Source organism: Hyla sarda, chromosome 1 (assembly GCF_029499605.1).
Source record: "Hyla sarda isolate aHylSar1 chromosome 1, aHylSar1.hap1, whole genome shotgun sequence".
NCBI classification, from domain to species: Eukaryota; Metazoa; Chordata; class Amphibia; order Anura; family Hylidae; genus Hyla; species Hyla sarda.
Genome location: NC_079189.1, coordinates 3,850,928 through 3,877,126, shown reverse-complemented (window position 1 = coordinate 3,877,126; position 26,199 = coordinate 3,850,928). Strand labels below are relative to the sequence as shown.

General features: G+C 44.3%; 3 protein-coding genes across 7 annotated transcripts in view; 2 read left to right on the top strand and 1 right to left on the bottom strand.

Annotated features, from left to right (window-relative positions):
• The window catches only part of LOC130306231 (uncharacterized), an 870,792-nt gene that overhangs the window by 111,189 nt on the left and 733,404 nt on the right, over window positions 1–26,199 (top strand). The window lies entirely within an intron of this gene.
• The window catches only part of LOC130277291 (zinc finger protein 345-like), a 304,690-nt gene that overhangs the window by 19,468 nt on the left and 259,023 nt on the right, over window positions 1–26,199 (bottom strand). The window lies entirely within an intron of this gene.
• Window positions 86–24,787, top strand: LOC130283008 (oocyte zinc finger protein XlCOF22-like). 4 transcript variants are annotated; one of them, XM_056532305.1, is made up of 7 exons: window positions 86–138; window positions 19,958–20,110; window positions 20,570–20,749; window positions 21,476–21,602; window positions 21,702–21,793; window positions 21,923–22,031; window positions 22,865–24,787. In XM_056532305.1, exons 2-7 carry the CDS (start codon window positions 20,033–20,035, stop codon window positions 24,166–24,168), a joined length of 1,890 nt encoding a protein of 629 aa, XP_056388280.1. In that variant the 5' UTR covers window positions 86–138; window positions 19,958–20,032; the 3' UTR covers window positions 24,169–24,787. The 4 variants fall into 4 exon arrangements, with proteins under 4 accessions (XP_056388280.1, XP_056388347.1, XP_056388216.1 ...); XM_056532372.1 differs by having other exon boundaries at window positions 120–138; window positions 20,020–20,110; window positions 22,865–24,325; XM_056532241.1 differs by lacking the exon at window positions 86–138 and adding an exon at window positions 4,302–4,488 and having other exon boundaries at window positions 20,018–20,110.

Genomic DNA, 26,199 nt, shown 5'->3' with positions numbered 1-26,199 from the left:
AGCCGCCAAATCAATTGTTCTTCTTGTAAACTGCAGACTGGCTCCGCCTACCCGAGTCTAGTCACATGGCCGTGACATCATCACAGGTCCTTTAGCTGGCTAGGAAATAGCATCTACCCGGAAGAGGTTGTGGAGAAGGTGAGTGTTGTGTCTTTATAAAGTCTGTAGAGATGGATCCTCTGTAGTGACTGGAGGAGAGTTCTGGAAAGTGCGAGCAGTGACAGGAAGCAGCGGGGACAGATGTGTAGGGGGGGGGGGGGGGGGGTGATATTAACTCTTACAGGTTTAAAGGGGTACTCCGGCGGAAAACTTTTGTTTTTTAAATCAACTGGTGCCAGAAAGTTTAAAGAGATTTGTAAATCACTTCTATTAAAAAAATCTTAATCCTTCCAGTACTTATTAGCTGCTGAATACTACAGAGGAAATTCAATACTTTTTGCTGACGTCATGACCACAGTGCTCTCTGCTGACATCTCTGTCCATTTTAGGAACTGTCCAGAGCAGCATATGTTTTCTATGGGGATTTTCTCCTACTCTGGACAGTTCTTAAAATGGACAGAGATGTCAGCAGAGAGCACTGTGTTGTAGAAAGAAAATAATTTCCTCTGTAGTATTCAGCAGCTAATAAATACTGGAAGGATTAAGATTTTTAAATAGAAGTAATTTACAAATCTATTTAACTTTCTGGCACCAGTTCATAAAAAAAAAAAAAAAAGTTGTCTACCGGAGTACCCTTTTAACCCCTTAAGGACCAAGGACGTAGCGGTACGTCCTTGGTCCTGCTCTCCTGATATAACGCGGGGTTACACAGTAACCCCGCGTCATATCACGGCGGGCCCGGCGTCATAGTGAAGCCGGGACCCGCCTCTAATAGCGCGCAGCGCCGATCGCGGCGCCGCGCGCTATTAACCCTTTAGCCGCACACTCAGAGCTGAGCCGCGCGGCTAAAAGCGAAAGTGAAAGTTGCCGGCTAGCTCAGTCGGGCTGTTCGGGATAGCCGCGGCTAATCGCGGCATCCCGAACAGCTTACAGGACAGCGGGAGGGCCCCTACCTGCCTCCTCGCTGTCCGATCGCCGAATTACTGCTCAGTGCCTGAGATCCAGACATGAGCAGTCATGCGGCAGAATCATCGATCACTGGTTTCTTATGAGAAACCAGTGATCAATGTAAAAGATCAGTGTGTGCAGTGTTATAGGTCCCTATGGGATAACAATGATCAGTATAAGAGATCAGTGTGTGCAGTGTTATAGGTCCCTATGGGATAACAATGATCAGTATAAGAGATCAGTGTGTGCAGTGTTATAGTCTCCTATGGGATAACAATGATCAGTATAAGAGATCAGTGTGTGCAGTGTTATAGGTCCCTATGGGATAATAATGATCAGTATAAGAGATCAGTGTGTGCAGTGTTATAGTCTCCTATGGGATAACAATGATCAGTATAAGAGATCAGTGTGTGCAGTGTTATAGGTCCCTATGGGATAACAATGATCAGTATAAGAGATCAGTGTGTGCAGTGTTATAGGTCCCTATGGGATAATAATGACCAGTATAAGAGATCAGTGTGTGCAGTGTTATAGGTCCCTATGGGATAACAATGATTAGTATAAGAGATCAGTGTGTGCAGTGTTATAGGTCCCTATGGGATAACAATGATCAGTATAAGAGATCAGTGTGTGCAGTGTTATAGGTCCCTATGGGATAACAATGATTAGTATAAGAGATCAGTGTGTGCAGTGTTATAGGTCCCTATGGGATAATAATGATCAGTATAAGAGATCAGTGTGTGCAGTGTTATAGGTCCCTATGGGATAACAATGATTAGTATAAGAGATCAGTGTGTGCAGTGTTATAGGTCCCTATGGGATAACAATGATCAGTATAAGAGATCAGTGTGTGCAGTGTTATAGCCTCCTATGGGATAATAATGATCAGTATAAGAGATCAGTGTGTGCAGTGTTATAGGTCCCTATGGGATAATAATGATCAGTATAAGAGATCAGTGTGTGCAGTGTTATAGGTCCCTATGGGATAACAATAATCAGTATAAGAGATCAGTGTGTGCAGTGTTATAGCTCCCTATAGGATAACAATAATCAGTATAAGAGATCAGTGTGTGCAGTGTTATAGGTCCCTATGGGATAACAATGATCAGTGTGTGCAGTGTTATAGGTCCCTATGGGATAACAATGATCAGTGTGTGCAGTGTTATAGGTCCCTATGGGATAACAATGATCAGTATAAGTGATCAGTGTGTGCAGTGTTATAGGTCCCTATGGGATAATAATGATCAGTATAAGAGATCAGTGTGTGCAGTGTTATAGGTCCCTATGGGATAACAATGATCAGTATAAGAGATCAGTGTGTGCAGTGTTATAGGTCCCTATGGGATAACAATGATCAGTATAAGAGATCAGTGTGTGCAGTGTTATAGGTCCCTATGGGATAATAATGATCAGTATAAGAGATCAGTGTGTGCAGTGTTATAGGTCCCTATGGGATAATAATGATCAGTATAAGAGATCAGTGTGTGCAGTGTTATAGTCTCCTATGGGATAACAATGATCAGTATAAGAGATCAGTGTGTGCAGTGTTATAGGTCCCTATGGGATAACAATGATCAGTATAAGAGATCAGTGTGTGCAGTGTTATAGGTCCCTATGGGATAATAATGACCAGTATAAGAGATCAGTGTGTGCAGTGTTATAGGTCCCTATGGGATAACAATGATTAGTATAAGAGATCAGTGTGTGCAGTGTTATAGGTCCCTATGGGATAACAATGATCAGTATAAGAGATCAGTGTGTGCAGTGTTATAGGTCCCTATGGGATAACAATGATTAGTATAAGAGATCAGTGTGTGCAGTGTTATAGGTCCCTATGGGATAATAATGATCAGTATAAGAGATCAGTGTGTGCAGTGTTATAGGTCCCTATGGGATAACAATGATTAGTATAAGAGATCAGTGTGTGCAGTGTTATAGGTCCCTATGGGATAACAATGATCAGTATAAGAGATCAGTGTGTGCAGTGTTATAGCCTCCTATGGGATAATAATGATCAGTATAAGAGATCAGTGTGTGCAGTGTTATAGGTCCCTATGGGATAATAATGATCAGTATAAGAGATCAGTGTGTGCAGTGTTATAGGTCCCTATGGGATAACAATAATCAGTATAAGAGATCAGTGTGTGCAGTGTTATAGCTCCCTATAGGATAACAATAATCAGTATAAGAGATCAGTGTGTGCAGTGTTATAGGTCCCTATGGGATAACAATGATCAGTGTGTGCAGTGTTATAGGTCCCTATGGGATAACAATGATCAGTGTGTGCAGTGTTATAGGTCCCTATGGGATAACAATGATCAGTATAAGTGATCAGTGTGTGCAGTGTTATAGGTCCCTATGGGATAATAATGATCAGTATAAGAGATCAGTGTGTGCAGTGTTATAGGTCCCTATGGGATAACAATGATCAGTATAAGAGATCAGTGTGTGCAGTGTTATAGGTCCCTATGGGATAACAATGATCAGTATAAGAGATCAGTGTGTGCAGTGTTATAGGTCCCTATGGGATAATAATGATCAGTATAAGAGATCAGTGTGTGCAGTGTTATAGGTCCCTATGGGATAACAATGATCAGTGTGTGCAGTGTTATAGGTCCCCTATGGGATAACAATGATCAGTATAAGAGATCAGTGTGTGCAGTGTTAGTCCAAAATAGTGCATTTTTGGTCACTTTTTATAAGTCCTATCAATGCAAAAATGTTACCGTTAAAAACTTCAGATCACGGCGCAAAAAATGAGCCCTCATACCGCCCTGTACACGGAAAAATAAAAAAGTTATAGGGGTCAGAAGATGACAATTTTAAACATATACATTTTCCTGCATGTAGTTATGATTTTTTCCGGAGTACAACAAAATCACCTATATAAGTCGGGGATCATTCTAACCGTATGGACCTACAGAATAAAGAGAAGGTGTTATTTTTACCGAAAAATGTACTACGTAGAAACGGAAACCCCCAAAATTTACAAAACGGCGTTTTTTTTTTCAATTATGTCGCACAATGATTTTTTTTTTTCCGTTTCACCGTAGATTTTTGGGTAAAATGACTGACGTCACTGCAAAGTAGAATTGGTGGCGCAAAAAATAAGCATCATATGGATTTTTAGGTGCAAAATGGATTTTTTAAAGGCAAGGAGGAAAAAACGAAAATGCAAAAAACGGAAAAAACCCCGGTCCTTAAGGGGTTAAGGGCCTAGGGGAATGTGTCCCCACAGGGGATTGTGTGCGTCAGTCGCTGACTGTGGGAACATACTAATTAGAATGACCATAGAGAATAATGGAAATGTAATATTTGAAGTAGAGAGAAAACTATTTTGCATATCTAATGAAGAATTATCAGACATAATCTCTAAACTCTAAAGGGGATTATTACATTTTCAGATTATGTGGGATGATCACTGATTTCTGCAGAATGACAGACCCCATGGAATGCCCATAGAGTATAATGGGAATTAAAGGAAAACTGTCAGCTTTCTCCCCCCCGCAGTAACCAGTGGTACTGGCTGGTAGTGCGGGGGACGCTGATCATTTTGGTCCTTACTGTGCCCGTATCCGCCGCGCCGTTCGGCCGTAATCTTCTATTTTCTGAATATGCAAATGAGTTTCTAACTGGCACCGGCAGGGTTAACTGGCACTCTGATGTCAGTGCCACCTGCCGCAGCGCCGCCCATCTCATCAACATTCCTCCCCTCTCTCTTCATTACAGAGTGGGGAGAAGAGGGAGGGGAGGAATGTGGATGAGATGGGCGGCGCTGCGGCAGGAGGCACTGACGTCAGAGTGCCAGTTAGCACCTCATTTGCATATTCAGAAAATAGAAGATTGCGGCCGACCGGCACAGCGGATCTGGGCACGGTAAGGACCAAACTGATCAGCGTCCCCCCGCACTTCCAGCCAGTACCACTGGTTACTGCGGGGGAGAAAGCTGGCTATTTTCCGATCTCATTTGCACGTAAATCTGTCTTGTGTAGGAAATGAAAGGGGTACTCCGCCCCTAGACATCTTATCCCCTATCTGAAGGGTAGGTGATAAGATGTCAGATTGCCGGGGTCCTGCCGCTGGGGACCCCCGCAATATAGCAAGCAGCACCCACCTGTAACTGCTTCCGTGAAGCACTGGAGGCTCTCAGGCTAATTCCTCCCGACCATGGGGACGGAAGATCGTGTTGTCACAACTCCACCCCATCAATGCAAGTCTATGGGAGGGGGCGTGACGGCCGTCTTGCATTGAGGGGGCGGAGTCGTGATGTCACGATCTTACGTCCCTGTGGTTGGGAGGAATTAGCCTGAGAGCCTCCAGCACTTCCGGAAGCAATTACAGATGGGTGCTGCTTGCTATATTGCGGGGGTCCCCAGCGGCGGGACCCCGGCGATCTGACATCTTATCCCCTATCCTTTTGGATAGGGTATAAGATGTCTAGGGGCAGAGTACCCCTTTAACCCTTACCACAAGTGTTCACCCCACAGGTGTTTGATGAATTTTCGTTAAAGTTGGACATAACAATGAAAAATGCTGGGGGGTTTTTCCACTAAAATGCTGATGTTACCTCAAAGTTTTAATTTTCACAAGGGGTAATAGTAAAAAAAAGCTTCCCAAAATTTGTAACCCCATTTCTTCTGAGCAAGGAAATGTAAAGTGCTCTGCGGGCGAACTACAATGCTCAGAAGCGCCATTGGGCTTTTGGAGAGAGAATTTGGCTGGAATTGAAGGCCATGTTCGTTTACAAAGCCCCCATGCTGCCAGGACCCCCCCCCCCCCCCCCCCACACACACACACTTGTGACCCCATTTTGGAAACTACACCCCTAACTGAATGTAACAAAGGGTGCTGTGAGCCTTTACACCCCACAAGTGTCTGATAGATTTTTGGAACAGTGGTCCCTGAAAATGAAAAATTTTAATTTTCATTTGCACAGCCCACTGTTCCAAAGATCTGTCAAACGCCAGTGGGATGTAAATGTTCACTGCACCCCTTATTAAATTCTGTGAGGGGTATAGTTTCCAAAATGGGGTCACATGTGGGGGGGGGGGGTCCACTGTACTGGCACCACGGGGGGCTTTGTAAACGCACATGGCCCTCGACTTCTAGTCCAACCAAATTCTCTCTCCAAAAGCTCAATGGCGCTCCTTCTCTTCTGACCCCTGTAGTGCGCCCGCAGAGCAGTTTACATCCACACATGGGGTATTTCCATACTAAGAAGAAATAGGTACAAATTTGGGGGGCTTTTTCTCCTATTACCCTTTGTAAAAATGAAAACTTTGGGGTAACACCAGCATTTTAGTGAAGAAATTTTTTTTTTTTTGCATTTTCACATCCAACTTTAGTGAAAATTCGTCAAACATCAGTGAGGTGTTAAGGCTCACTGGACCCCTTGTTACATGCCTTGAGGGGGGTGTAGTTTCCAAAATAGCATGCCATGTGTTTGTATTTTTTCCTTTTTTTTTTTTTTTTTTGCTGTTCTGGCACCATAGGGGCTTCCTAAATGGGACATGCCCCCCAAAAACCATTTCAGCAAAATTTGCTTTTCAAAAGCCAAATGTGGCTCATTCTCTTCTGAGCATTGTAGTTCGCCAGCAGAGCATTTTACGTCCTAACATGGGGTATTTCCATACTCAGAAGAAATGGGGTTACAAATTTTGGGGGGCATTTCTCCTATTACCCCTTGTAAAAATTGTAAATTTGGGGGGAAAAACAGCATTTTAGTGGAAATATTTTTTTTCATTTACACTTCCCAATTTAAAGAAAAGTCGTCTAACACCTGTGGGGTGTTAAGGCTCACTGTACCACTTGTTACGTTCCTTGAGGGGTGTAGTTTACAAAATAGTATGCCATGATGTTTTTTTTGTTTGTTGTTTTTTTGCTGTTCTGGCACCATAGGGGCTTCCTAAATGCAACATACCCTCCAAATGCCATTTCAGCTAAATTTGCTCTCCACAATCCCATTGTTGCTCCTTCCTTTCTGAGCCCTCTACTCAGAGCATGTTACGTTACATCCACATATGAGGTATTTCCTTACTCAAAAGAAATTGGGTTACAAATTTTGTGGGACTTTCTCCTTTTTACCCCTTGTAAAAATTAAAAAAAATGGGTCTACAAGATCATGTTAGTGTAAAATATTTGAAGATTTTGAATTTTCTCCTTCACTTTGCTGCTATTCCTGTGAAACACCTAAAGGGTTAACAAACTTTCAGAATACCATTTTGAATACTTTGAGGGGTGTAGTTAATATAATGGGGTATTTCTCAAAGAAAGGTCTCTCAAATCCATTTCAAACTGAACTGGTCGCTGAACAATTCTGATTTTGAAAATTTCGTGAAAAATTGGAAAATTTGCTGCTAAATTTTGAAGCCCTTTTAATGTCTTCAAAAATTAAAAAATATCAACTTTATGACGCCAACATAAAGTAGACATATTGTATATGTGATCTCAATATATAATTTATTTGGTATGTCTATTTTCCTTACAAGCAGAGAGCTTCAAAGGAAAAAAAATGCTACATTTTCTGATTTATCATGGAATTTTGAAATTTTTCACCGAGAAATGATGCAAGTATGGCCGAAAATTTATCACTAACGTAAAGTAGAATAGGTCACGAAAAAACAATCTCGGAATCAAATTCATGAGTTACAGCATCCCAGAGTTATTAATGCTTAAAGGGACAGAGATCAGATTTGCAAAAAAAAAACGGCTGCGTCCTTAAGGACTAAATGGGCTGTGTTCTTAAGGGGTTAAAAATGGCTATTTCTGGCCTACAGAGCCTCAATAGGGGTGTAGAACAATTTGCCTTTCTGTAACACGCATAGGGTGTGTGCTGGGGTAGTGAAATAATACTGTTATTCAGTATGACATGCAGATTACAGGTGTTGCTATTAGAATCACTGCCGCAGAGCGTCTGGATGTGGCAGAAGAGAGACCGTATGGTGTCAAAATTGAAGAGAATAAATAGATTTTTTATATAATTTTTATTTTATTTAATTTGAATTATGAAATTTATTTTTGAGCACCCATTCTGGTGAGCGTCGAGCTGGCGGATCCGCCGCGAGGCGAGCTACCACGTGTTCCAGCCCTCCTTTCTCAGCGCCCCCGTCCCCCAGTCTTGTGGAACTGCAAATGTTTCATTTAATCAGTTATGGTTCATTGTTATCGCTTCAACCTGTTTCTTTGGATTCTTGTGGTAATTCCACAGCTAATATATGACGTCGACGACCATAGGGCCTCAGTCTTGAAAAGATTACATCGATTGTTTGAAATTTTAAATTTGATTTTGAAATGTAAATTTAATATTACACTCCCAAGTTTAATGTCCCGGGCCCCAGTGTTTACTTTGAATAGTGTGGTTACAAAAGACCAAATATAACAAGAAGTCACATGGCGGCACAATGACAGAGCCTAGAGGTGGCAGCAGCATGAGGAGACCATAATCTGGCAGAATGACACAGCCTGGAATTGGAGGCAGAAAGAGGAGACCATATAGTGGCTGAACGAACCAGCCTGGAGGTGGCAACAGCCTGACAAGACCATAGGGCCTCACAATTGAAAGGATTAAAGATATTTTGGAAAATTTTAATTGAAGATTTAAAATAGATTATAATTAAGTTTCATGTACTGTGCCAACAGCATGAGGAGACCGCATGGCCATGGTGTGTCTGGGTCCTCTGTCTCGTCTTCCTCATCACCCTGTAGCTCCACAACCTGCTCCTCTCCTTTCAGATGACTATAAAACCACCCATTTCACAAAGCCTTGCCTGTGCTCCACTGTCCCCCTCCTCCTCTAGTTCAGCCCCGACAGGACTCATGTGGCCTCGAGATGTAGGCGCCACGTCTCCAGTGCCCTGACCAGCCATCGTTTCCAACACGTGTTGTAGGATATGAAGCAATGGAATGACGTAGTTCATCCCGTAATCTTGGCTACTGACTAATAATGTGGCTTCCTCAAAGGGCCTGAACAAACGGCAGGTGTCACGTATGAGCTGCCACAGGTTGACATTGAAATTACACAGGGAGTTCCCCTATCCGCTTGGATCATCAAGTAATCGGTGATGGCTTTCCTCTGTTCTTATAGGTCCAACATGTGGAGGGTGGAATTCCACGTGTGAAAACGTTGCAAACTAGACTATGTTGGGGGTTTTGGTCAGATGCTGCAGCTCAAGGAGGGTGTGCTTTGCGGTGTACGAGTGGCTGAAGTGCATGCAAAGTTTTCTTCCCATTGTTAGGATGTCTTGCAGATCGGGGGGGGGACACTTCAGGAATCGCTTGACAACCAGATTGAACACATGTGCCATGCAGGGCGCATGGCTCAGGCTTCCTTGTAGCAGCGCAGACAAGATATTCTTCCCATTGTCGGTCACCATGGTTCCCATTTCCAGTTTGCATGGAGTAAGCCATGATTCGATTTCTTGATTAATGACTTTTAGCAGTTCCTCCCCTGTGTGACTCCGTTCGCTAAGGCAAACCATGTGAAGAACAGCGTGACACCGCCGTGCCCTGCACACATGGTATGCTGGAGGGGAATTGTTATTAAAATTAATAATTAAAATGTAGTAAAATTAATTTCTTAAAATTAATTGAAAATATTTAATTTTTTTTAATTTTTTATGTAATGTGCCAGCAGCATAAACAGACCACATGGCGGGACAATGACACAGCCTGGAGGTGGCAGGAGCATAAGAAGACCATATAGGGGCAGAATGACCAAGCCTGGAGGTGGCAGCAGCATGAGTAGACCATAGGGCCTCACAATTCCAAAGATTAAAAGATACATTTTTAAATTGAAGATTTATGGTATCTAGTGCTACTATAAAAAATTTTAGGTAATGTCCCAGCAACATGAGGAGACCACATGGTGGCAAAATGACACAGCCTGGAGGTGGCACCAGCATAAGAAGACAAAAATGTGGCAGAATGACCAAGCCTGGAGGTGGCAGCAGCAAGAGTAGACCATATGGTCACAGAATGACACAGCCTGGAGGTGGCGGCAGCCTGACCAGACCAAAGGGCCTCACAATTTAAATGATTAAAGATATTTTTTAAAATTGCATGTGACCATGTTAACATCCTCTGGATACTTGATGAAAAACTGCCACACCGCAGAGTAGCTGATTTTCCACCGAACAGTCCGCACTGACTGCCTGCTACTGCTGCCGACTCCAGGGACCCCTGTTACACTACCTCCTGGGCAGGCAGGCTGCCACGAAGCAGATGGGCATGTTTGACTTGACTTCCCACTGCTGCCACCATGCTGACTCCCAACCATGCTACCACCTTGCTGGCTCAACTGCTGCCTCACTGGCAACCTGCCTCCCTCTTCTCCTGATGATGATGAAGCCCCTTCTGCACCCGGCTCCCAAGTGCGATCGGTTTCATCATCATCCAGTTGTGTCTGCACGTCACTGATGTCCTCCTCAGGTTCCTAAACAGTGTCTGCTTCAGGACCCTGAATGCTCCCAACACCACCTACCATGCCACTCTCCTCATCACTACTTGCCCGCCTAGCGAAGAAAGCGGGGGATGTCTCCTCCACTTCTTGGCTGTCCAGTAGCTGTTGACTGTCCTCTATTCGATTATCCTTACTAAAAAGTGGAGCTGAACCCACAGCATAGGATACTTCTATGGGGGTGGGAACAGCATAGGACAGAGGCAATGGGAGGACAGGGACTGCTCCTGGGCCATGCCAACTGAGGGTTGTGTCTGAGGAACCCACCGACTGTTGACTGGGGGTGTCAGATGTCGCTTGTCATGATGTGGATGAGCGTGTTAACCAGTCAATGACAGCAGACGGGTTGCTGGTCGAGACACGACCGTTGGCTGATACCAGGAGCTCAGGCCTCTCGCTGCGACTTCATCTGCCACTCGCCCCTTGTCTGCTGCGACCTCTGTCTGCACCTGATGAATTTAGGCCTCTGCCACTCCTCTGTGCACGTCCTGGCACTTCTCTGCCTGACATACTTAGTGCGTATATACATACACTTGGCTACGCTTAGAACAGTATTTGTCTAGAACAGCAACAGGTGTGCACTTTTGGCTGGCCTTTACAGTAACTAGGCCCTTTAAGGCTTTAATGGGGTACTCCGGTGAAAAACCTTTTTTCTTTTTAAATCAACTGGTGGCAGAAAGTTAAACATATTTGTAAATTACTTCTATTTAAAAAAATCTTAATCCTTCCAGTACTTATTAGCTGCTGAATGCTACAGAGGAAATTCCTTTCATTTTGGAACACTGATGACATCACGAGCACAGTGCTCTCTGCTGACATCTCTGTCCATTTTAGCAACCATGCATAGCAGATGTATGCTAAGGGCAGCATGGTGGCTCTGTGGTTAGCACTGCTGCCTTGCAGTGCTGGGGACTTGGGTTCAAATCCCACTAAGGATAACAATAAATAAAGTGTTATTATTATTATAACGTCAGCAGAGAGAACTGTGCTCGTGATGTCATCAGAGAGCATTCCAAAAAGAAAAGAATTTCCTCTGTAGTATACAGCTGCTGATAAGTACAGGAAGGATTAAGAATTTTTAATAGAAGTAATTTACAAATATGTTTTTAACTTTCTGTCACCAGTTGATTTAAAAGAAAAAAGGTTTTCACCGGAGTACCCCTTTAACAGGAACAAAATGGTACACCACTTAGATGTCCGTATGTGGTATGCACTTATGAGGGAAGTTCAATGCACTCCAGTACGCTCTAAACAGTACTTGTATACAACACCGGCAGGTGTGTACTTTTGGCTGGCTTTTACAGTAACTAGGCCCTTAAGACTTTTAACCCCTTAAGGACGCAGGACGTAAATGTACGTCCTGGTGAGGTGGTACTTAACGCACCAGGACGTACATTTACGTCCTAAGCATAACCGCGGGCATCGGAGCGATGCCCGTGTCATGCGCGGCTGATCCCGGCTGCTGATCGCAGCCAGGGACCCGCCGGCAATGGCCGACGCCCACGATCTCGCGGGCGTCCGCCATTAACCCCTCAGGTGCCGGGATCAATACAGATCCCGGCATCTGCGGCAGTTCGCGATTAAAATGAACGATCGGATCGCCCGCAGCGCTGCTGCGGGGATCCGATCATTCATAACGCCGCACGGAGGTCCCCTCACCTTCCTCCGTGCGGCTCCCGGCGTCTCCTGCTCTGGTCTGTGATCGAGCAGACCAGAGCAGGAGATGACCGATAATACTGATCTGTTCTATGTCCTATACATAGAACAGATCCGTATTAGCAATCATGGTATTGCTATGAATAGTCCCCTATGGGGACTATTCAAGTGTAAAAAAAAATGTAAAAAAATGTAAAAGTAAAAGTAAAAAAAAAGTGAAAAATCCCCTCCCCCAATAAAAAAGTAAAACGTCTGTTTTTTCCTATTTTACCCCCAAAAAGCGTAAAAAACATTTTTTATAGACATATTTGGTATCGCCGCGTGCGTAAATGTCCGAACTATTAAAATAAAATGTTAATGATCCCGTACGGTGAACGGCGTGAACGAAAAAAAATTTAAAAAGTCCAAAATTCCTACTTTTTTAATACATTTTTTATAATTTTTTTTTTTAATAAAATGTATTAAAAGTTTTTTATATACAAATGTGGTATCAAAAAAAGTACAGATCATGGCGCAAAAAATGAGCCCCCCATACCGCCGCTTATACGGAAAAATAAAAAAGTTATAGGTCATCAAAATAAAGGGATTATAAACGTACTAATTTGGTTAAAAAGTTTGTGATTTTTTTTAAGCGCAACAATAATATAAAAGTATATAATAATGGGTATCATTTTAATCGTATTGACCCTCAGAATAAAGAACACACGTCATTTTTACCATAAATTGTACGGCGTGAAAACAAAACCTTCCAAAATTAGCAAAATTGCGTTTTTCGTTTTAATTTCCCCACAAAAAGTGTTTTTTGGTTGCGCCATACATTTTATGATATAATGAGTGATGTCATTACAAAGGACAACTGGTCGCGCAAAAAACAAGCCCTCATACTAGTCTGTGGATGAAAATATAAAAGAGTTATGATTTTTAGAAGGCGAGGAGGAAAAAATGAAAACGTAAAAATTAAATTGTCTGAGTCCTTAAGGCCAAAATGGGCTGAGTCCTTAAGGGGTTAAAGGGGTACTCCGGTAACCAACTGGTGCCAGAAAGTTTAACAGATTTTGTAAATGACTTCTATTAAAAAAAAAAAAAAAAAAATCTTAATCCTTCCAGTACTTATTAGCTGCTGAATACTACAGAGGAAATTTCTTTTATTTTTGGAACACAGAGCTCTCTGCTGACATCACGAGCACAGTGCTCTCCTCTGACATCTCTGTCCATTTATCAAACTTTGAGAGGAAAAAAAAGTGAAGTCATTTTTTTCCCTAGCAACCAATCACAGCTCAGCTAATGAGCTGTGGTAAAGTGAAACCTAAGCTGTGATTGGTTGCTTTGGGAAAATCACTCCACTTCTACTCTGGCATAGTTTGATAAATCTGGGCCATTGTACTTTATCACTATGTAAATTTTTAGTTTTTTTAACTTAGAATTTCCAGAAAAAAACAACTTATTTTTATATATCAATTGGCTCCAGAAAGTTAAACAGATTAAACACCTGGTGTTAGAATTAAAATAGCAAAATTTAAACAGTAACCAACCCCTCAAGGCCAGCATCAGTTGCCTGATACATACCGTATTTTTCGCCCTATAGGACGCACCGGCGTATAAGACGCACCCTATTTTTAGGTGCAAAAATCTAAAAAAATTTTAAGATTTTGAACCCGATAGTGGTCTTCAATCTGCGGACCTCCAGATGTTGCAAAACTACAACTCCCAGCATGCCTGGACAGCCGTTGGCTGTCCGGCCATGCTGGGAGTTGTAGTTTTGCAACATCTGGAGGTCCGCAGATTGAAGACCACTGCATAGGAGGTAATACTCACGTGTCCCCGCCGCTCCGGACCCGTCACCGCTGCCCTGGATGTCGCTCCATCGCTGTCGCCGCGTCCCCGGGGTGTCCCTGTCGCTCCGGAACGTCTCTGCTGCCGGCCGGGTATCCTCGCTCTCCGTCGCCGTACGCGACAACGCCGTCGCCGTACGCGACAACGTGATGACGAGGAAGGAGAGCGCCGGCCATACAGGGGATTCCTGAACGGAGAAGACACCGAGGAGGCAGGTAAGGTCCCTCCTGGTGTCCTGTAAGCACTAACCCGGCTATTCAGTCGGGCTGTTCGGGACGCCGCGGTGAAATCGCTGAACAGCCGGGTTAGTGCCACTTTCCCTTCAGACGAGGCGGTCAGCTTTGATCGCCGCGTCTGAAGGGTTAATACAGGGCATCACCGCGACCGGTGATGTCCTGTATTAGCCGCGGGTCCCTGCCGTTGATGGCCACAGGGACCGCCGCCATAGGGGTGTATTTGCCGTATAAGATGCACCGACTTTTTCCCCCCCAGTTTTGGGGAAGAAAAAGTGCGTCTTATACGGCGAAAAATACGGTAGATGAAAAATATGGATAACAATGACTGGATCGCGCTTCAACTAGAACATGAAAATATAAAATTTTATTTCAAATTTAAAAAATTTTCTAAAGTCAGTTGGTCCTTAAAACACAGGACCCTTGTACCAAGGAAAATAATATATAAAATAAATTAGAATACATAAAATGTCAATATAAACAAACACCGATGACATTTCATAAATTTCAGCAATATATCACATCACTTTTGATAATCCGGCCTCCCGGTAATTCGGAAATGAGCTCTAGTCCCCTATATGGTAAAGGTTCCAAAATGATGGAAATAGAAAGGATATGTTATAGTTACCAGCCTGCACTAAGTCCCCACAGCATGTCACCTTGAGTTAAAACGTGAAGTCCGCACGTGAGATGGTATCAGACGCTTGTGTGCATCTTCGCGGCGGTCTACCTGCTGAGATGGTAGCCGCTTTCAGAGTTGTTCGCTGTAGATGGCAACAGACGATGTTGCAGGTGCGGACCTCTAGGTAACTCGATGGGAAGTGACGTCAACGCTGGGCAACAGTGCCTGGAAGCTAGTCTCAGGAACAATAAGCTGGTTTGGCGAGCTGGATCGGAAATCTCCGGTATGGAGTCAGATATCGGTGATGTGAAAATAATATCTGTGCACCTAGACACGTTTCAGGGCTCTCATATGCTTAAAGGGGTTCTCCGGTGCTTAAACATCTTATCCCCTATCCAAAGGATGGGGGATAAGATGCCTGATCGCTGGAGTCCCGCCGCTGGGGACGCCCGGGATCATGTACGCGCGGCACCCCGTTTGTAATCAGTGCCCGGAGCGTCTTCGCTCCGGGCCTGATTATGGTCGACCGCAGGGCGGGCGGCGTGTGACGTTACGCCTCCGCCCCCGTGTGACGTCACGCTCCGCCCCTCAATGCAAGCCTACGGGAGGGGGCGTGATGGCTATCACGCCCCCTCCCGTCGGCTTGCATTGAGGGGCGGAGGCGTGACGTCACACGGGGGCGGAGGCATGACGTCACACGCTGCCGGCCCTGCGGTCGCCGGTAATCAGTCCCGGAGCGAACACGCTCCGGGGACTGATTACAAACGGGGTGCCGCGCGTACATGATCCCGGGCGTCCCCATCGGCGGGACTCCCACTATCAGGCATCTTATCCCCTATCCTTTTGGATAGGGGATAAGATGTTTAAGCACCGGAGTACCCCTTTAAACACGGCCCTTTCCTCAGTAGGCTTGTACATGGTACTAATGCTTAGAATAAAGAGAACATGTGGGGTGAAGATTGGGTATTGAGAGTCTGGGAAGAAAAAGCATAACCATAATGGCAGTAACAGAATAATGAGTGAAGTGATGCAAGAGAAGGTGAAAAATAGAAAGAAATGAAAACCAAAATAAAATGAAAATAATAATTCATATAACAATATAAAATAAAATGATAAACAGAGGAGATAAAAATGTAAAATAATGTGTATGCATAGCATATCATAGGGCGACAATCTACAGGGGTGTCATGTGAATCAGGCAAGGTGCAATATTATATACTAGTGATCGGAAAATCAACATTGAGACCGTTGGGTTTAAGAGTCTGAATCTCAAATATCCAATGCAATTCACAGCGGTGAAGAGCGGAGATGCGGTCACCTCCCCTTTAAATGGGGGGAATATGGTCAATCGGAGCAAAGCGTAGGTCACGCTCGGAGTGGCCACATTCAAAGACATGTTTAGAAACGGGGAGATCAAGTCTCCCCTTCCTAATTGTGTAATGGTGTTGGTTAAACCGTGTGCAGAATTCGCCAGTGGTCTCGCCAACGTACAGTAGATTTACATGGACAGAAGAGAACACAAATCACAAAATTCGATGAACAAGTGAGATAGTGTTTGATCTTATATGTTTTGCCCTGCTTCGGATGCGTGAAAATGGGCCCCTTTAGCATCTTAGAGCAATTTATGCAGTGACAGCAAGGGAAACAACCCTTGCTTTTGACTGTAAGATACTGTTGTTTTGTGGAGGACTTTGGTACAATGTCCGCTCGGACGAGCTTGTCACGGAGGTTGGGTGCACGTTTGTAAGACATTAAGGGAGGTAGTTGGAAGTCGTTAATTTTGGGAAATGCACGTTTGAGAATATGCCAGTGTTGTTTCACAATCCCGGCGATGGAGTGGGATTGCTCATTATATTGGGTGTTGGGAAGACTTTGAAGAGGTGTCAGTGATGAGTTTCTTACGATCAAGGGTCAGTACTGTGTCTTTGCATTGGAAGACAAGTTTGGTGGGATACCCTCACTGAATGAAGTTGGTAGCAATGCCATTTAGGGTAGAAGCAATGGAGGATTCTTTGCTGACTATGCGTCTTGCTCTGACCATCTGGCTCCGTGGCAAGGACTTGATCATAGACCGTGGGTGTTGACTGGTGAAGTGTAGTATGGAATTACAGTCAGTAGGTTTGGTGAATAAACCAGTGGAGAGTGAAATTGGAATCAACTGAAACTAATGTATCCAGGGACTGAATAGAGGTGTGAGATGAGTTAAGAGTGAACTGAATATGAGGGCAGATGTTAGTAAGAAAGTCATGAAAAGCATAGAGGGAATCGCCGGAACCGCTCCAAATGAGGAACACATCATCTATGTATCGCCACCACCACAGGACATGCCTGAAGTGGTGGGACACACAGATGTGTGCCTCATCCAACGACGCCACGAACATGTTGTACGTTGGGGCCACTTTCGTCCCCATGGCGGTTCCGGCGATTTGTGCAAAAAACGTGTCGTTGAAAGTAAAGTAATTGTTAGATAACACAAACTCAAGCGTGTGTGTGTGTGTGTGTGTGTGTGTATATATATATATATATATATATATATATATAATATATATATATATATATATATATATAGATAGATAGATAGATAGATAGATAGATAGATAGATAGATTTTTTTTTTTTTTTTTTACATTTCATTTATTTTACTGATCATACACACAATTCAGTAAGTACACATCTGTATTTCACTGAATTAAGCATATGCATAATATAATAGCAGATCAGACTCCTTAGGTAGAAGCTGATCAGCTTCTGTTACCATGACAACAGGGGCCATTGTCAGGCCTCCGTTTGCTATGGCAACCATCAGCGCTCTGCTGTCACTTTGCAGAACGCTGATCGGGTATAGAGGGAGCCTCCTTTCACTGTAACCCTAATATACGCTAGTGTCTATAGGGTTAACTCCGGACTGAAGTGCAGCTCCTATCCTAAGTGCTGCGAGTGGCCTCCGACGGGGCCCCCCTCCCCTCCAATCTCTTCACTGTTTGAAGCAACGGAGGAGAGGGGGAAGGGGAAGACCCTGCAAATATCACTCCTATTGGTCCATCAGTACTGATGGACCAATAGGAGTGATCGCCGGCCGGGGACGGCTGCAATTGGTCCGTGGCCGCCTTCAGGGATGCTCGGCTGTGTGGTACAGCCAAGCTCAATAAACTGTCAGTGCCCGGCGGCAAGTCAGCCCTAATCACCATGTACATGTACCTAATTTTGCGGGAACAGGTTAAATAGGAGATGGCAGTCAGGGATTAGAGGGGGAATAAATTCAAAGGTGCGCACGTACCGTTAAATAGACAGGCCTTGTAAGGCCCCTGCTAGATGAACCAGACACTGTTACTGGGTGAGGCAGTGTGGAGGACGCAGTCCGTAACCTACAGCGAGGAGGGGGAGCTGTGCGTGCTGTTCGGCCAAGGTAGGCAGCGGTATGAGGTACACGCTGTCTGCTGTCAACTGCCGGCATTACAGGCCATGGTGGAACCATTTTATTAACCCTTTCATAACCCTGTTTTTTCCCATTTACAGACCCCTATGAAGGCTTGTTTTTACAGGACCAATTGATAGGGGATAAGATGTCTGATCGCGGGGGTCCCGCCGCTGGGGACCCCCGAAATAAAGCATGCGGCACCCACCTGTTACTGCTGCTCTGGAGGCGCTGGAGGGTCTGACTCTGGACCAGGGGAACAAAAGATTGTGACGTCACGACTCCGCCACCGTGCGACGTCACGCCCCGCCCCCTCAATGCAAGTCTATGGGAGGGGGCGTGACGGCTGTCACGCCCCCTCCCATAGACTTGCATTGAGGGGGCGGCGCGTGAAGTCACACGGGGGCGGAGTCGTGGGTGCCGCATGCTGTATTGCGGGGGTCCCCAGAGGCGGGACCCTCAGGAGGGGGGCGTGAAGGCTGTCACGCCCCATCCCATAGACTTGCATTGAGGGGGCGGGGCGTGATGCCACACGGGGGCGGAGTCGTGATGTCACGATCTTCCGTTCCCCTGGTCGAGAGCCAGACCCTCCAGCGCTTACGGAGCAGTAACAGGTGGGTGCTGATGTCTAGAGGTGGAGTACCCCTTTTAAACCTTTCATTTTACCATAAAATGCAACTCCAAAAACAATACTTAAAGGGGTATTTCAGGAATCAAAAATAAATAAATAAAAAAACACCTTTTTTTCTTTCAAAGACAGCGCCCTCTTTGACTCCAGTTTGGATGTGGTTCTGCAGCTCAGTTCCATTGAAGTGAATGGAGCCAAGGTGTAATACCACATGCAAAGTGGAGACAAGGAGGGCGCTGTCTTTGAAAGAAAAAAGGCCTTTTTTTTAAATTTATTTCTGGAATACCCCTTTAAGATTTGAGGGTGGAAATTTGAAATAGCAATTTCGCAACTTTTAGGAGGGGGGGGGGTGCATTTAATGTTTAAAATGTTATGTTATCTTCTGTAGGTCAATGTGATTTTAAAATGATACACAATTTAGATATATTTTCAGACTGTACTATTTAAAAAAAAATGCTACTTTTTACAAACAAAATTTAAAGGCATAAAATAGTTGTTTTCATACCCATATAAATGCTATTTTACGTAACAGGGTTGTATGAGGGTCATTTGCATAGTTTTTAGTTTTTATCAGTAACATTTGGGCCTTTTTGATTTATTTGGGATAATTTATTACAGATATATAATGTGATTCTAAATCAATAATGAAGTTGCTTATTATTTTATAATGTTTATTGCGTTTACCGTGCAGGATCGTCAACATTATATATTCGAAGTTAGGACATTTGTGTGCACGGCGATACCAGGGGTTTAGATACTTTGTAAGTCCACATAGAGGATATTTCTATGTAATCATAAGATTGCAATCACTGTATAATACTGGGCCTATGATATAGCTGTATACAGTGCCATCAGTGATCCAGTGATACAGCTAAGCCACATAATCATTGGATCGGCAGCTGGAGGCAGGTACGGGGAACCTCTACTGCCATTTTAACTCACAGAACCTCTGCCATAATGTCGTGTGGGGTCCAGTAAGCTGCACTGAGCGACTGGCAACTTCCACTTAGAATCTTATCTATTCTGGACTTCTCTTCTTCTTCTATTTATTAATTTTTTTTCCATTACAGGAGAAGATTTGGCTATTGTAGTTACTTCTTCTTTACGACCCATTTTGATTCTCTACCTTTAGAAGGGGCAGAAGGATGGACAAGGACAGGAATGAGATGACTAAGAGAATATTACACTTCACCTTGGAGATCCTCCACCTGCTGACCGGAGAGGTGAGGTGACCCATCTACATTTCCACCATTGTTGTCCCCTTCTACATTTCCACCATTGTTGTCCCCCCCCATCTACATTTCCACCATTGTTGTCCCCCCCATCTACATTTCCACCATTGTTGTCCCCCCCCCATCTACATTTCCACCATTGTTGTCCCCCCCATCTACCTTTCCACCATTGTTGTCCCCCCCCATCTACCTTTCCATCATTGTTGCCCTCCCCCCATCTACCTTTCCACCATTCTTGTCCCCCCCATCTACATTTCCACCATTGTTGTCCTCCCCATCTACATTTCCACCATTGTTGTCCCCCCCATCTACATTTCCACCATTGTTGTCCCCCCCCCATCTACATTTCCACCATTTTTGTCCTCCATCTTTGGAGCCGCTCTATGTTATGGATGTCTCTTTGTAGGTGAGGTCTCCAAAACTGTCCCCTCATTCTCTCCCCATGCACAGGATTACACCATAGTGAAGAAGACATGGGGGGAGTGTGTGGCCCCTAGCAGCTACATCCATGAGTCAGGAGGACGGAGCAGGGCCCGGGGCCCCATCACAGAGCCTCCACCTCACTCACTGATCCATGAGGAGAAGATCCTAGAACTCATCCACAGGATCACTGACCTGCTGACTGGAGAGGTGACCCTGCTGGGACATTATACAGTAATGGAGGGGTCTGGTGATGACTGAAGAGGTGACACTGCTGGGACATTATACAGTAATGGAGGGGTCTGGTGATGACTGGAGAGGTGACCCTGCTGGGACATTATACAGTAATGGAGGGGTCTGGTGATGACTGGAGAGGTGACACTGCAGGGACATTATACAGTAATGGAGGGGTCTGGTGATGACTGGAGAGGTGACACTGCTGGGACATTATACAGTAATGGAGGGGTCTGGTGATGATTAGAGAGGTGACACTGCTGGGACATTATACAGTAATGGAGGGGTCTGGTGATGACTGGAGAGGTGACACTGCTGGGACATTATACAGTAATGGAGGGGTCTGGGGATGACTGGAGAGGTGACACTGCTGGGACATTATATAGTAATGGAGGGGTCTGGTGATGATTGGAGAGGTGACACTGCTGGGACATTATACAGTAATGGAGGGGTCTGGTGATGATTAGAGAGGTGACACTGCTGGGACATTGTACAGTAATGGAGGGGTCTGGTGATGACTGGAGAGGTGACACTGCTGGGACATTATACAGTAATGGAGGGGTCTGGTGATGATTAGAGAGGTGACACTGCTGGGACATTATACAGTAATGGAGGGGTCTGGTGATGATTAGAGAGGTGACACTGCTGGGACATTATACAGTAATGGAGGGGTGTGGTGATGACGGTATCATTGTGTCTCAGGTTCCTATAAGGTGTCAGGATGTGGCGGTCTATTTCTCCATGGAGGAGTGGGAGTATGTAGAAGGACACAAGGATCTGTACCAGGACATAGTCATGATGGAGGATCACCGGCCCCTCACATCACAAGGTAAGAAGGGACATATATATATAGATATCACTCTCACTACCTAGTAACATAGAAATCTATCCAGCACTGATGTATTCATTTCCTGTGTGTTCCCTACAGATGGAGTCATTGATAGAAATCCACCCGAGAGGTGTCCCTGTCCTCTGTATTCCCAGGACTGTCCAGAGGGAAATGTCCCAGAGAAGAATCAGGTAGATGAGGCTGATCCTATATCTCTATAGGGGGGTCTTGCAGTCATAGATGTGGGGGTAGATTTTGGGTGTCTCTGTTGCTCCTCCTGTCTGCTGTATTGTAGTGAATTGTTCTATATGTCACATCAGGGGGGAGATCTGACTAATAATAAAGTGGAGGATGAAGAAGAGAGGATGAGGGGCCATCACCCGTGTATGAGGGAAGTGAAGGAGGAAATTCCAGGAGGTGTTGTCCCAGGTATGTAATAATGCCAGGAGGTGTTGTCCCAGGTATGTAATAATGCCAGGAGGTGTTGTCCAAGGTATGTAATAATGCCAGGAGGTGTTGTCCCAGGTATGTAATAATGGATAATAATCTCTGGGGCCCCGTGCTGATATGGGGGGGGGGGGTGTAGAATTTGGCACAAGCAACATGAATCTATGGGCCCCTCCTGTGAGAACATTTCGGGTGGTGGAGGAGGGGTAATGTATATTTGTTGCTCACACCCCGACTCCTCTGATACCTGTGGACGGACGTTCTGACATTAGTCCTTATCCAAGTTTTGTGTCCTATTTATCTCTTCATGGTGTCTGTTTCCTCTATGACTCTCGGCAGGACAGCGCACCATCCACAAGGGTTGTATAGTCAGGGATTGGCCCCGACATTTCCCTGAACTCAGGGGCCACTTCATCAGATCCCCCATTATATTACAGGATCGGACCCTCTTTCCCTTAGAATCACCTGACGTCTTAGTACAATGGAGCCAACAATGTCCTGGGAACCTTTATTCCAGATGGTGGTTGATAAGATCCCTCAGTGTATTCCCCTCCATCCTATAGATGATATATATAACACTGAGATGTGGTGACGGTGCAGCCATTAGGTTATACAGATCATTGTCATGTCCATGAGTTCTCCCGCACATCTCAGCTTTGTCTCATGGACATTTATCTTCTTAAGGATGAAATCACACGTCATTTTTCTGGCAGTTTTGATGCAGTTTTTAGAGCCAAAACCATAAGTGACCCAAAAAGAAGAAATAATTGAATGCGTATTTCCTGCCCAATAAAATTACGTTTTTACCTCAACAGAAAATCCCAGTAAGAATTCTGAGGGAAACTTCATGTTATCCCTGAATGATAAAGGAGAAGATGAAGATATGATGGAGCGCTCCTCAGGAGAAGACCTCCTTACCCCTAATGTCCATCCAGATCTATCCTATAATAATCCACCTGATCATGAGGAACCTTCTCCTGACCAACCACACATTGTTACCACAAGGACAGATCAGGAAGGGGGGAAAAGGATTCAATGTGATGAATGTGGAAAAGAGTTTACTAAAAGATCAGATCTTGTTATGCACAGAAAAAGTCACACAAAAAATAAGCTGTATGTGTGTTCAGAATGTGGAAAATGCTGTAAAAGTCAATCACAACTTATTATACATGAGAGAATTCATACTGGAGAGAAGCCATATTCATGTTCAGAATGTGGGAAATGTTTTATAAGTAAATCAGATATTTCAAGACATGAGAGAATCCACAAAGGAGAGAAGCCATATTCATGTTCAGAATGTGGTAAGTGTTTTAAACAAAAAACAAACCTTGTTATACATGAGAAAATCCACACAGGAGTGAAGCCATATTCATGTTCAGAATGTGGAAAATGTTTTACAAGAAAATCAGAGCTTGTTATACATGATAGAATTCACACAGGTGATAAGCCATATTCATGTCCAGAATGTCGGAAATGTTTTAAAAGTAAATCCGAGCTTTTTGTACATGAGCGAATTCACACTGGAGAAAAGCCATATTTATGTGTAGAATGTGGTAAATGTTTTACAATTATAGCACATCTTTCAAAACATGCGAAAATTCACACAGGTGAGAAGCCATATTCATGTTCAGAATGTGGCAAATGTTTTATAGGTAAGTCAGAGCTTGCTGTACACGAGAGAATTCACACGGGAGAGAAGCCATATTCATGTTCAGAATGTGGTAAATGTTTTACAACTGTATCACATCTTTCAAGACATGCGAAAATTCACACAGGAGAGAAGCCATATTCATGTTCAGAATGTGGTAAATGTTTTATAGGTAAGTCAGACCTTGTTATACATGAGAGGAATCACACGGGAGAGAAGCCATATTCGTGTTCAGAATGTGGAAAATGTTTTACAAATAAATCACATCTTTCAAAACATGCGAAAAGTCACACAGGAGAGAAGCTATATTCATGTTCAGAATGTGGGAAATGTGTTAGGAATAAGTCGGGGCTTGTTATACATGAGAGAATTCACACAGGAGAGAAGCTGTATTCTTGTTCTGAATGTGGGAAATGTTTTAAAACTAAATCACAAATTTCAGAACATAATAGAAGTCACACAGGAGACTGATAGGCAAATTAAGTAATCATAAAAATATAATAATATGGAGAATGGAAATCTGAGATCTCAGGTAACAGTAAAATGTGATGTTTATAAGTTCTGTTGTGAGAATTAACCCTCGAATAAACTTCATAATGAAACCTAAGCAGAAGCTAAAGCCATCATCCTCTCTTGGTCATCAGCACCTGGGGTCATGTGACCTTTGTAGGTAAATAACGGTAATGAGAAGTAATATGTAATGCTATTGTGTATCATTTAGTAGTGACTTGTAGCTCTACACTACAGTATGATTGGATGATTTCTATGGATGATAATGATTGGTGATTACTATGTATTACCTCGGCCTCATTTCCATTAGAAATATTACTGATTGTATCTCATGTGTCACTTCTGTCCTATCAGGATCAGGACACTTCTGTGTTGTCACCAATAACCCTTAGGCCGGGGTCACACACAGGATTTTGGTCATATTGTGTTAGAATTCTTCTTATAATGGGATTAGTCATGTGATGCGGTGTTATTAGTGTGTATGGGGTGTGATGTCTTCTCTGATTTACAGAACTGTACAGCGACTGACGTGGTCTGATACAATTCTGTAAATGGAGGAGCAGACTGATCAGTATGGACCTGTGTATAGGGAAGAGAGACTGGAGTGAAGTGGGGGGGTAACCATTCCCGTCCATCAGTCAGGATAGCGCTCTTGTAGGTGACTGGGAGAAATGGTTCATGTGGTCAGGAGTGATAGACAGGTCCCATATGGTGAATGTATGCAGCTTGTCCTGGGACTTCTAGTCTTTGTTGCTCTTTTTATCTGATGTCCTCCGCACAGCTCACATACGCCCCCGCTCCTTTATGGCTGAGGCCGGGGTTACACTCTGCTGTAATTCTGGGCAAACACATAAAAGGTTAACAAACTCACTAAATATAACTTTATACAGTGTGAGCGGTGCAGGTTTTAGAATGAAGTCCTAGAGGTGGTGACCGGATGATGGGACCCAATGAAAGGACAAGAAGAAGAGAAGAGGGAAGAATGAAAGGACAAGAAGAAGAGAAGAGGGAAGAATGAAAGGACAAGAAGAAGAGAAGAGGGAAGAATGAAAGGACAAGAAGAAGAGAAGAGGGAAGAATGAAAGGACAAGAAGAAGAGAAGAGGGAAGAATGAAAGGACAAGAAGAAGAGAAGAGGGAAGAATGAAAGGACAAGAAGAAGAGAAGAGGGAAGAAACCTCACGAATCCAACTACCCCCACAGGAAGGAAGAAGGACGGGTCCGAATGAGGGCACAGGACTAGGCTGGGTTAGGTAGAGAGGGGAACGGGAGTCGGGGACCGGGAGATGGTGTTTCCTAATAGAGACTGTTGAGCGTGCCGGAGGGAAATCCGTGCTGACTATAATAGGGGTCAGGGGGATAAAGGTCTGAACACGTCAGGTAGGTAGTACCCACATGAGCTATGGATGCCATGATTGGCGGCAGTGCTGGGGGCTTCTAGGGGGGAATTACCTAGCTACCTACTAAGAGATTCTACCTAATAGGGGCGAAATCACCTACCTACTGGGGGCTTCTAACTAATGGGGCAGAACTACCTGACCAGCACCACCACATCCCCTACCCTTCCCCCCCAACACACTTACCTACTCACTCATACCATACAGGGCACCAACGGGGCATTATTTGGGGCATTATGGGTTGAAAGAAAGGAGGGGAACGTGCTGTAAAAGTGCAGCCATGTTTGTCTGGCAGATGTCAGGCCTCTAGGGTGAGCGCCCGCCCGCACTTATCCACAGACTACGGGGAAGATTTATCATTGTGTGGCGGTGTGCAGTCATTCCTCCTGCCATTAGTTTTTTGCCGTGTTTTTGGCTTACTTGCGCCAAATAGAGTGGTCCCTCAACATATGATGGTAATCCGTTCCAAATGGACCATCGTTTGTTGAAACCATCGTATGTTGAGGGATCCGTGCAATGTAAAGTATAGGACAGTGGTCTTCAACCTGCAGACCTCCAGATGTTGCAAAACTACAACACCCAGCATGCCCGGACAG

Bases quoted from the DNA above. Each gene is read 5' to 3' on its own strand.
- LOC130283008 (XM_056532154.1), top strand. From the start codon at position 18,809: ATGTCACGATCTTCCGTTCCCCTGGTCGAGAGCCAGACCCTCCAGCGC. The intron at 18,874-20,019 runs GTGGGTGCTGAT...CTCTACCTTTAG, and splicing joins CGCTTACGGAGCAGTAACAG to AAGGGGCAGAAGGATGGACA. The intron at 21,794-21,922 runs GTAGATGAGGCT...ATGTCACATCAG, and splicing joins ATGTCCCAGAGAAGAATCAG to GGGGGAGATCTGACTAATAA.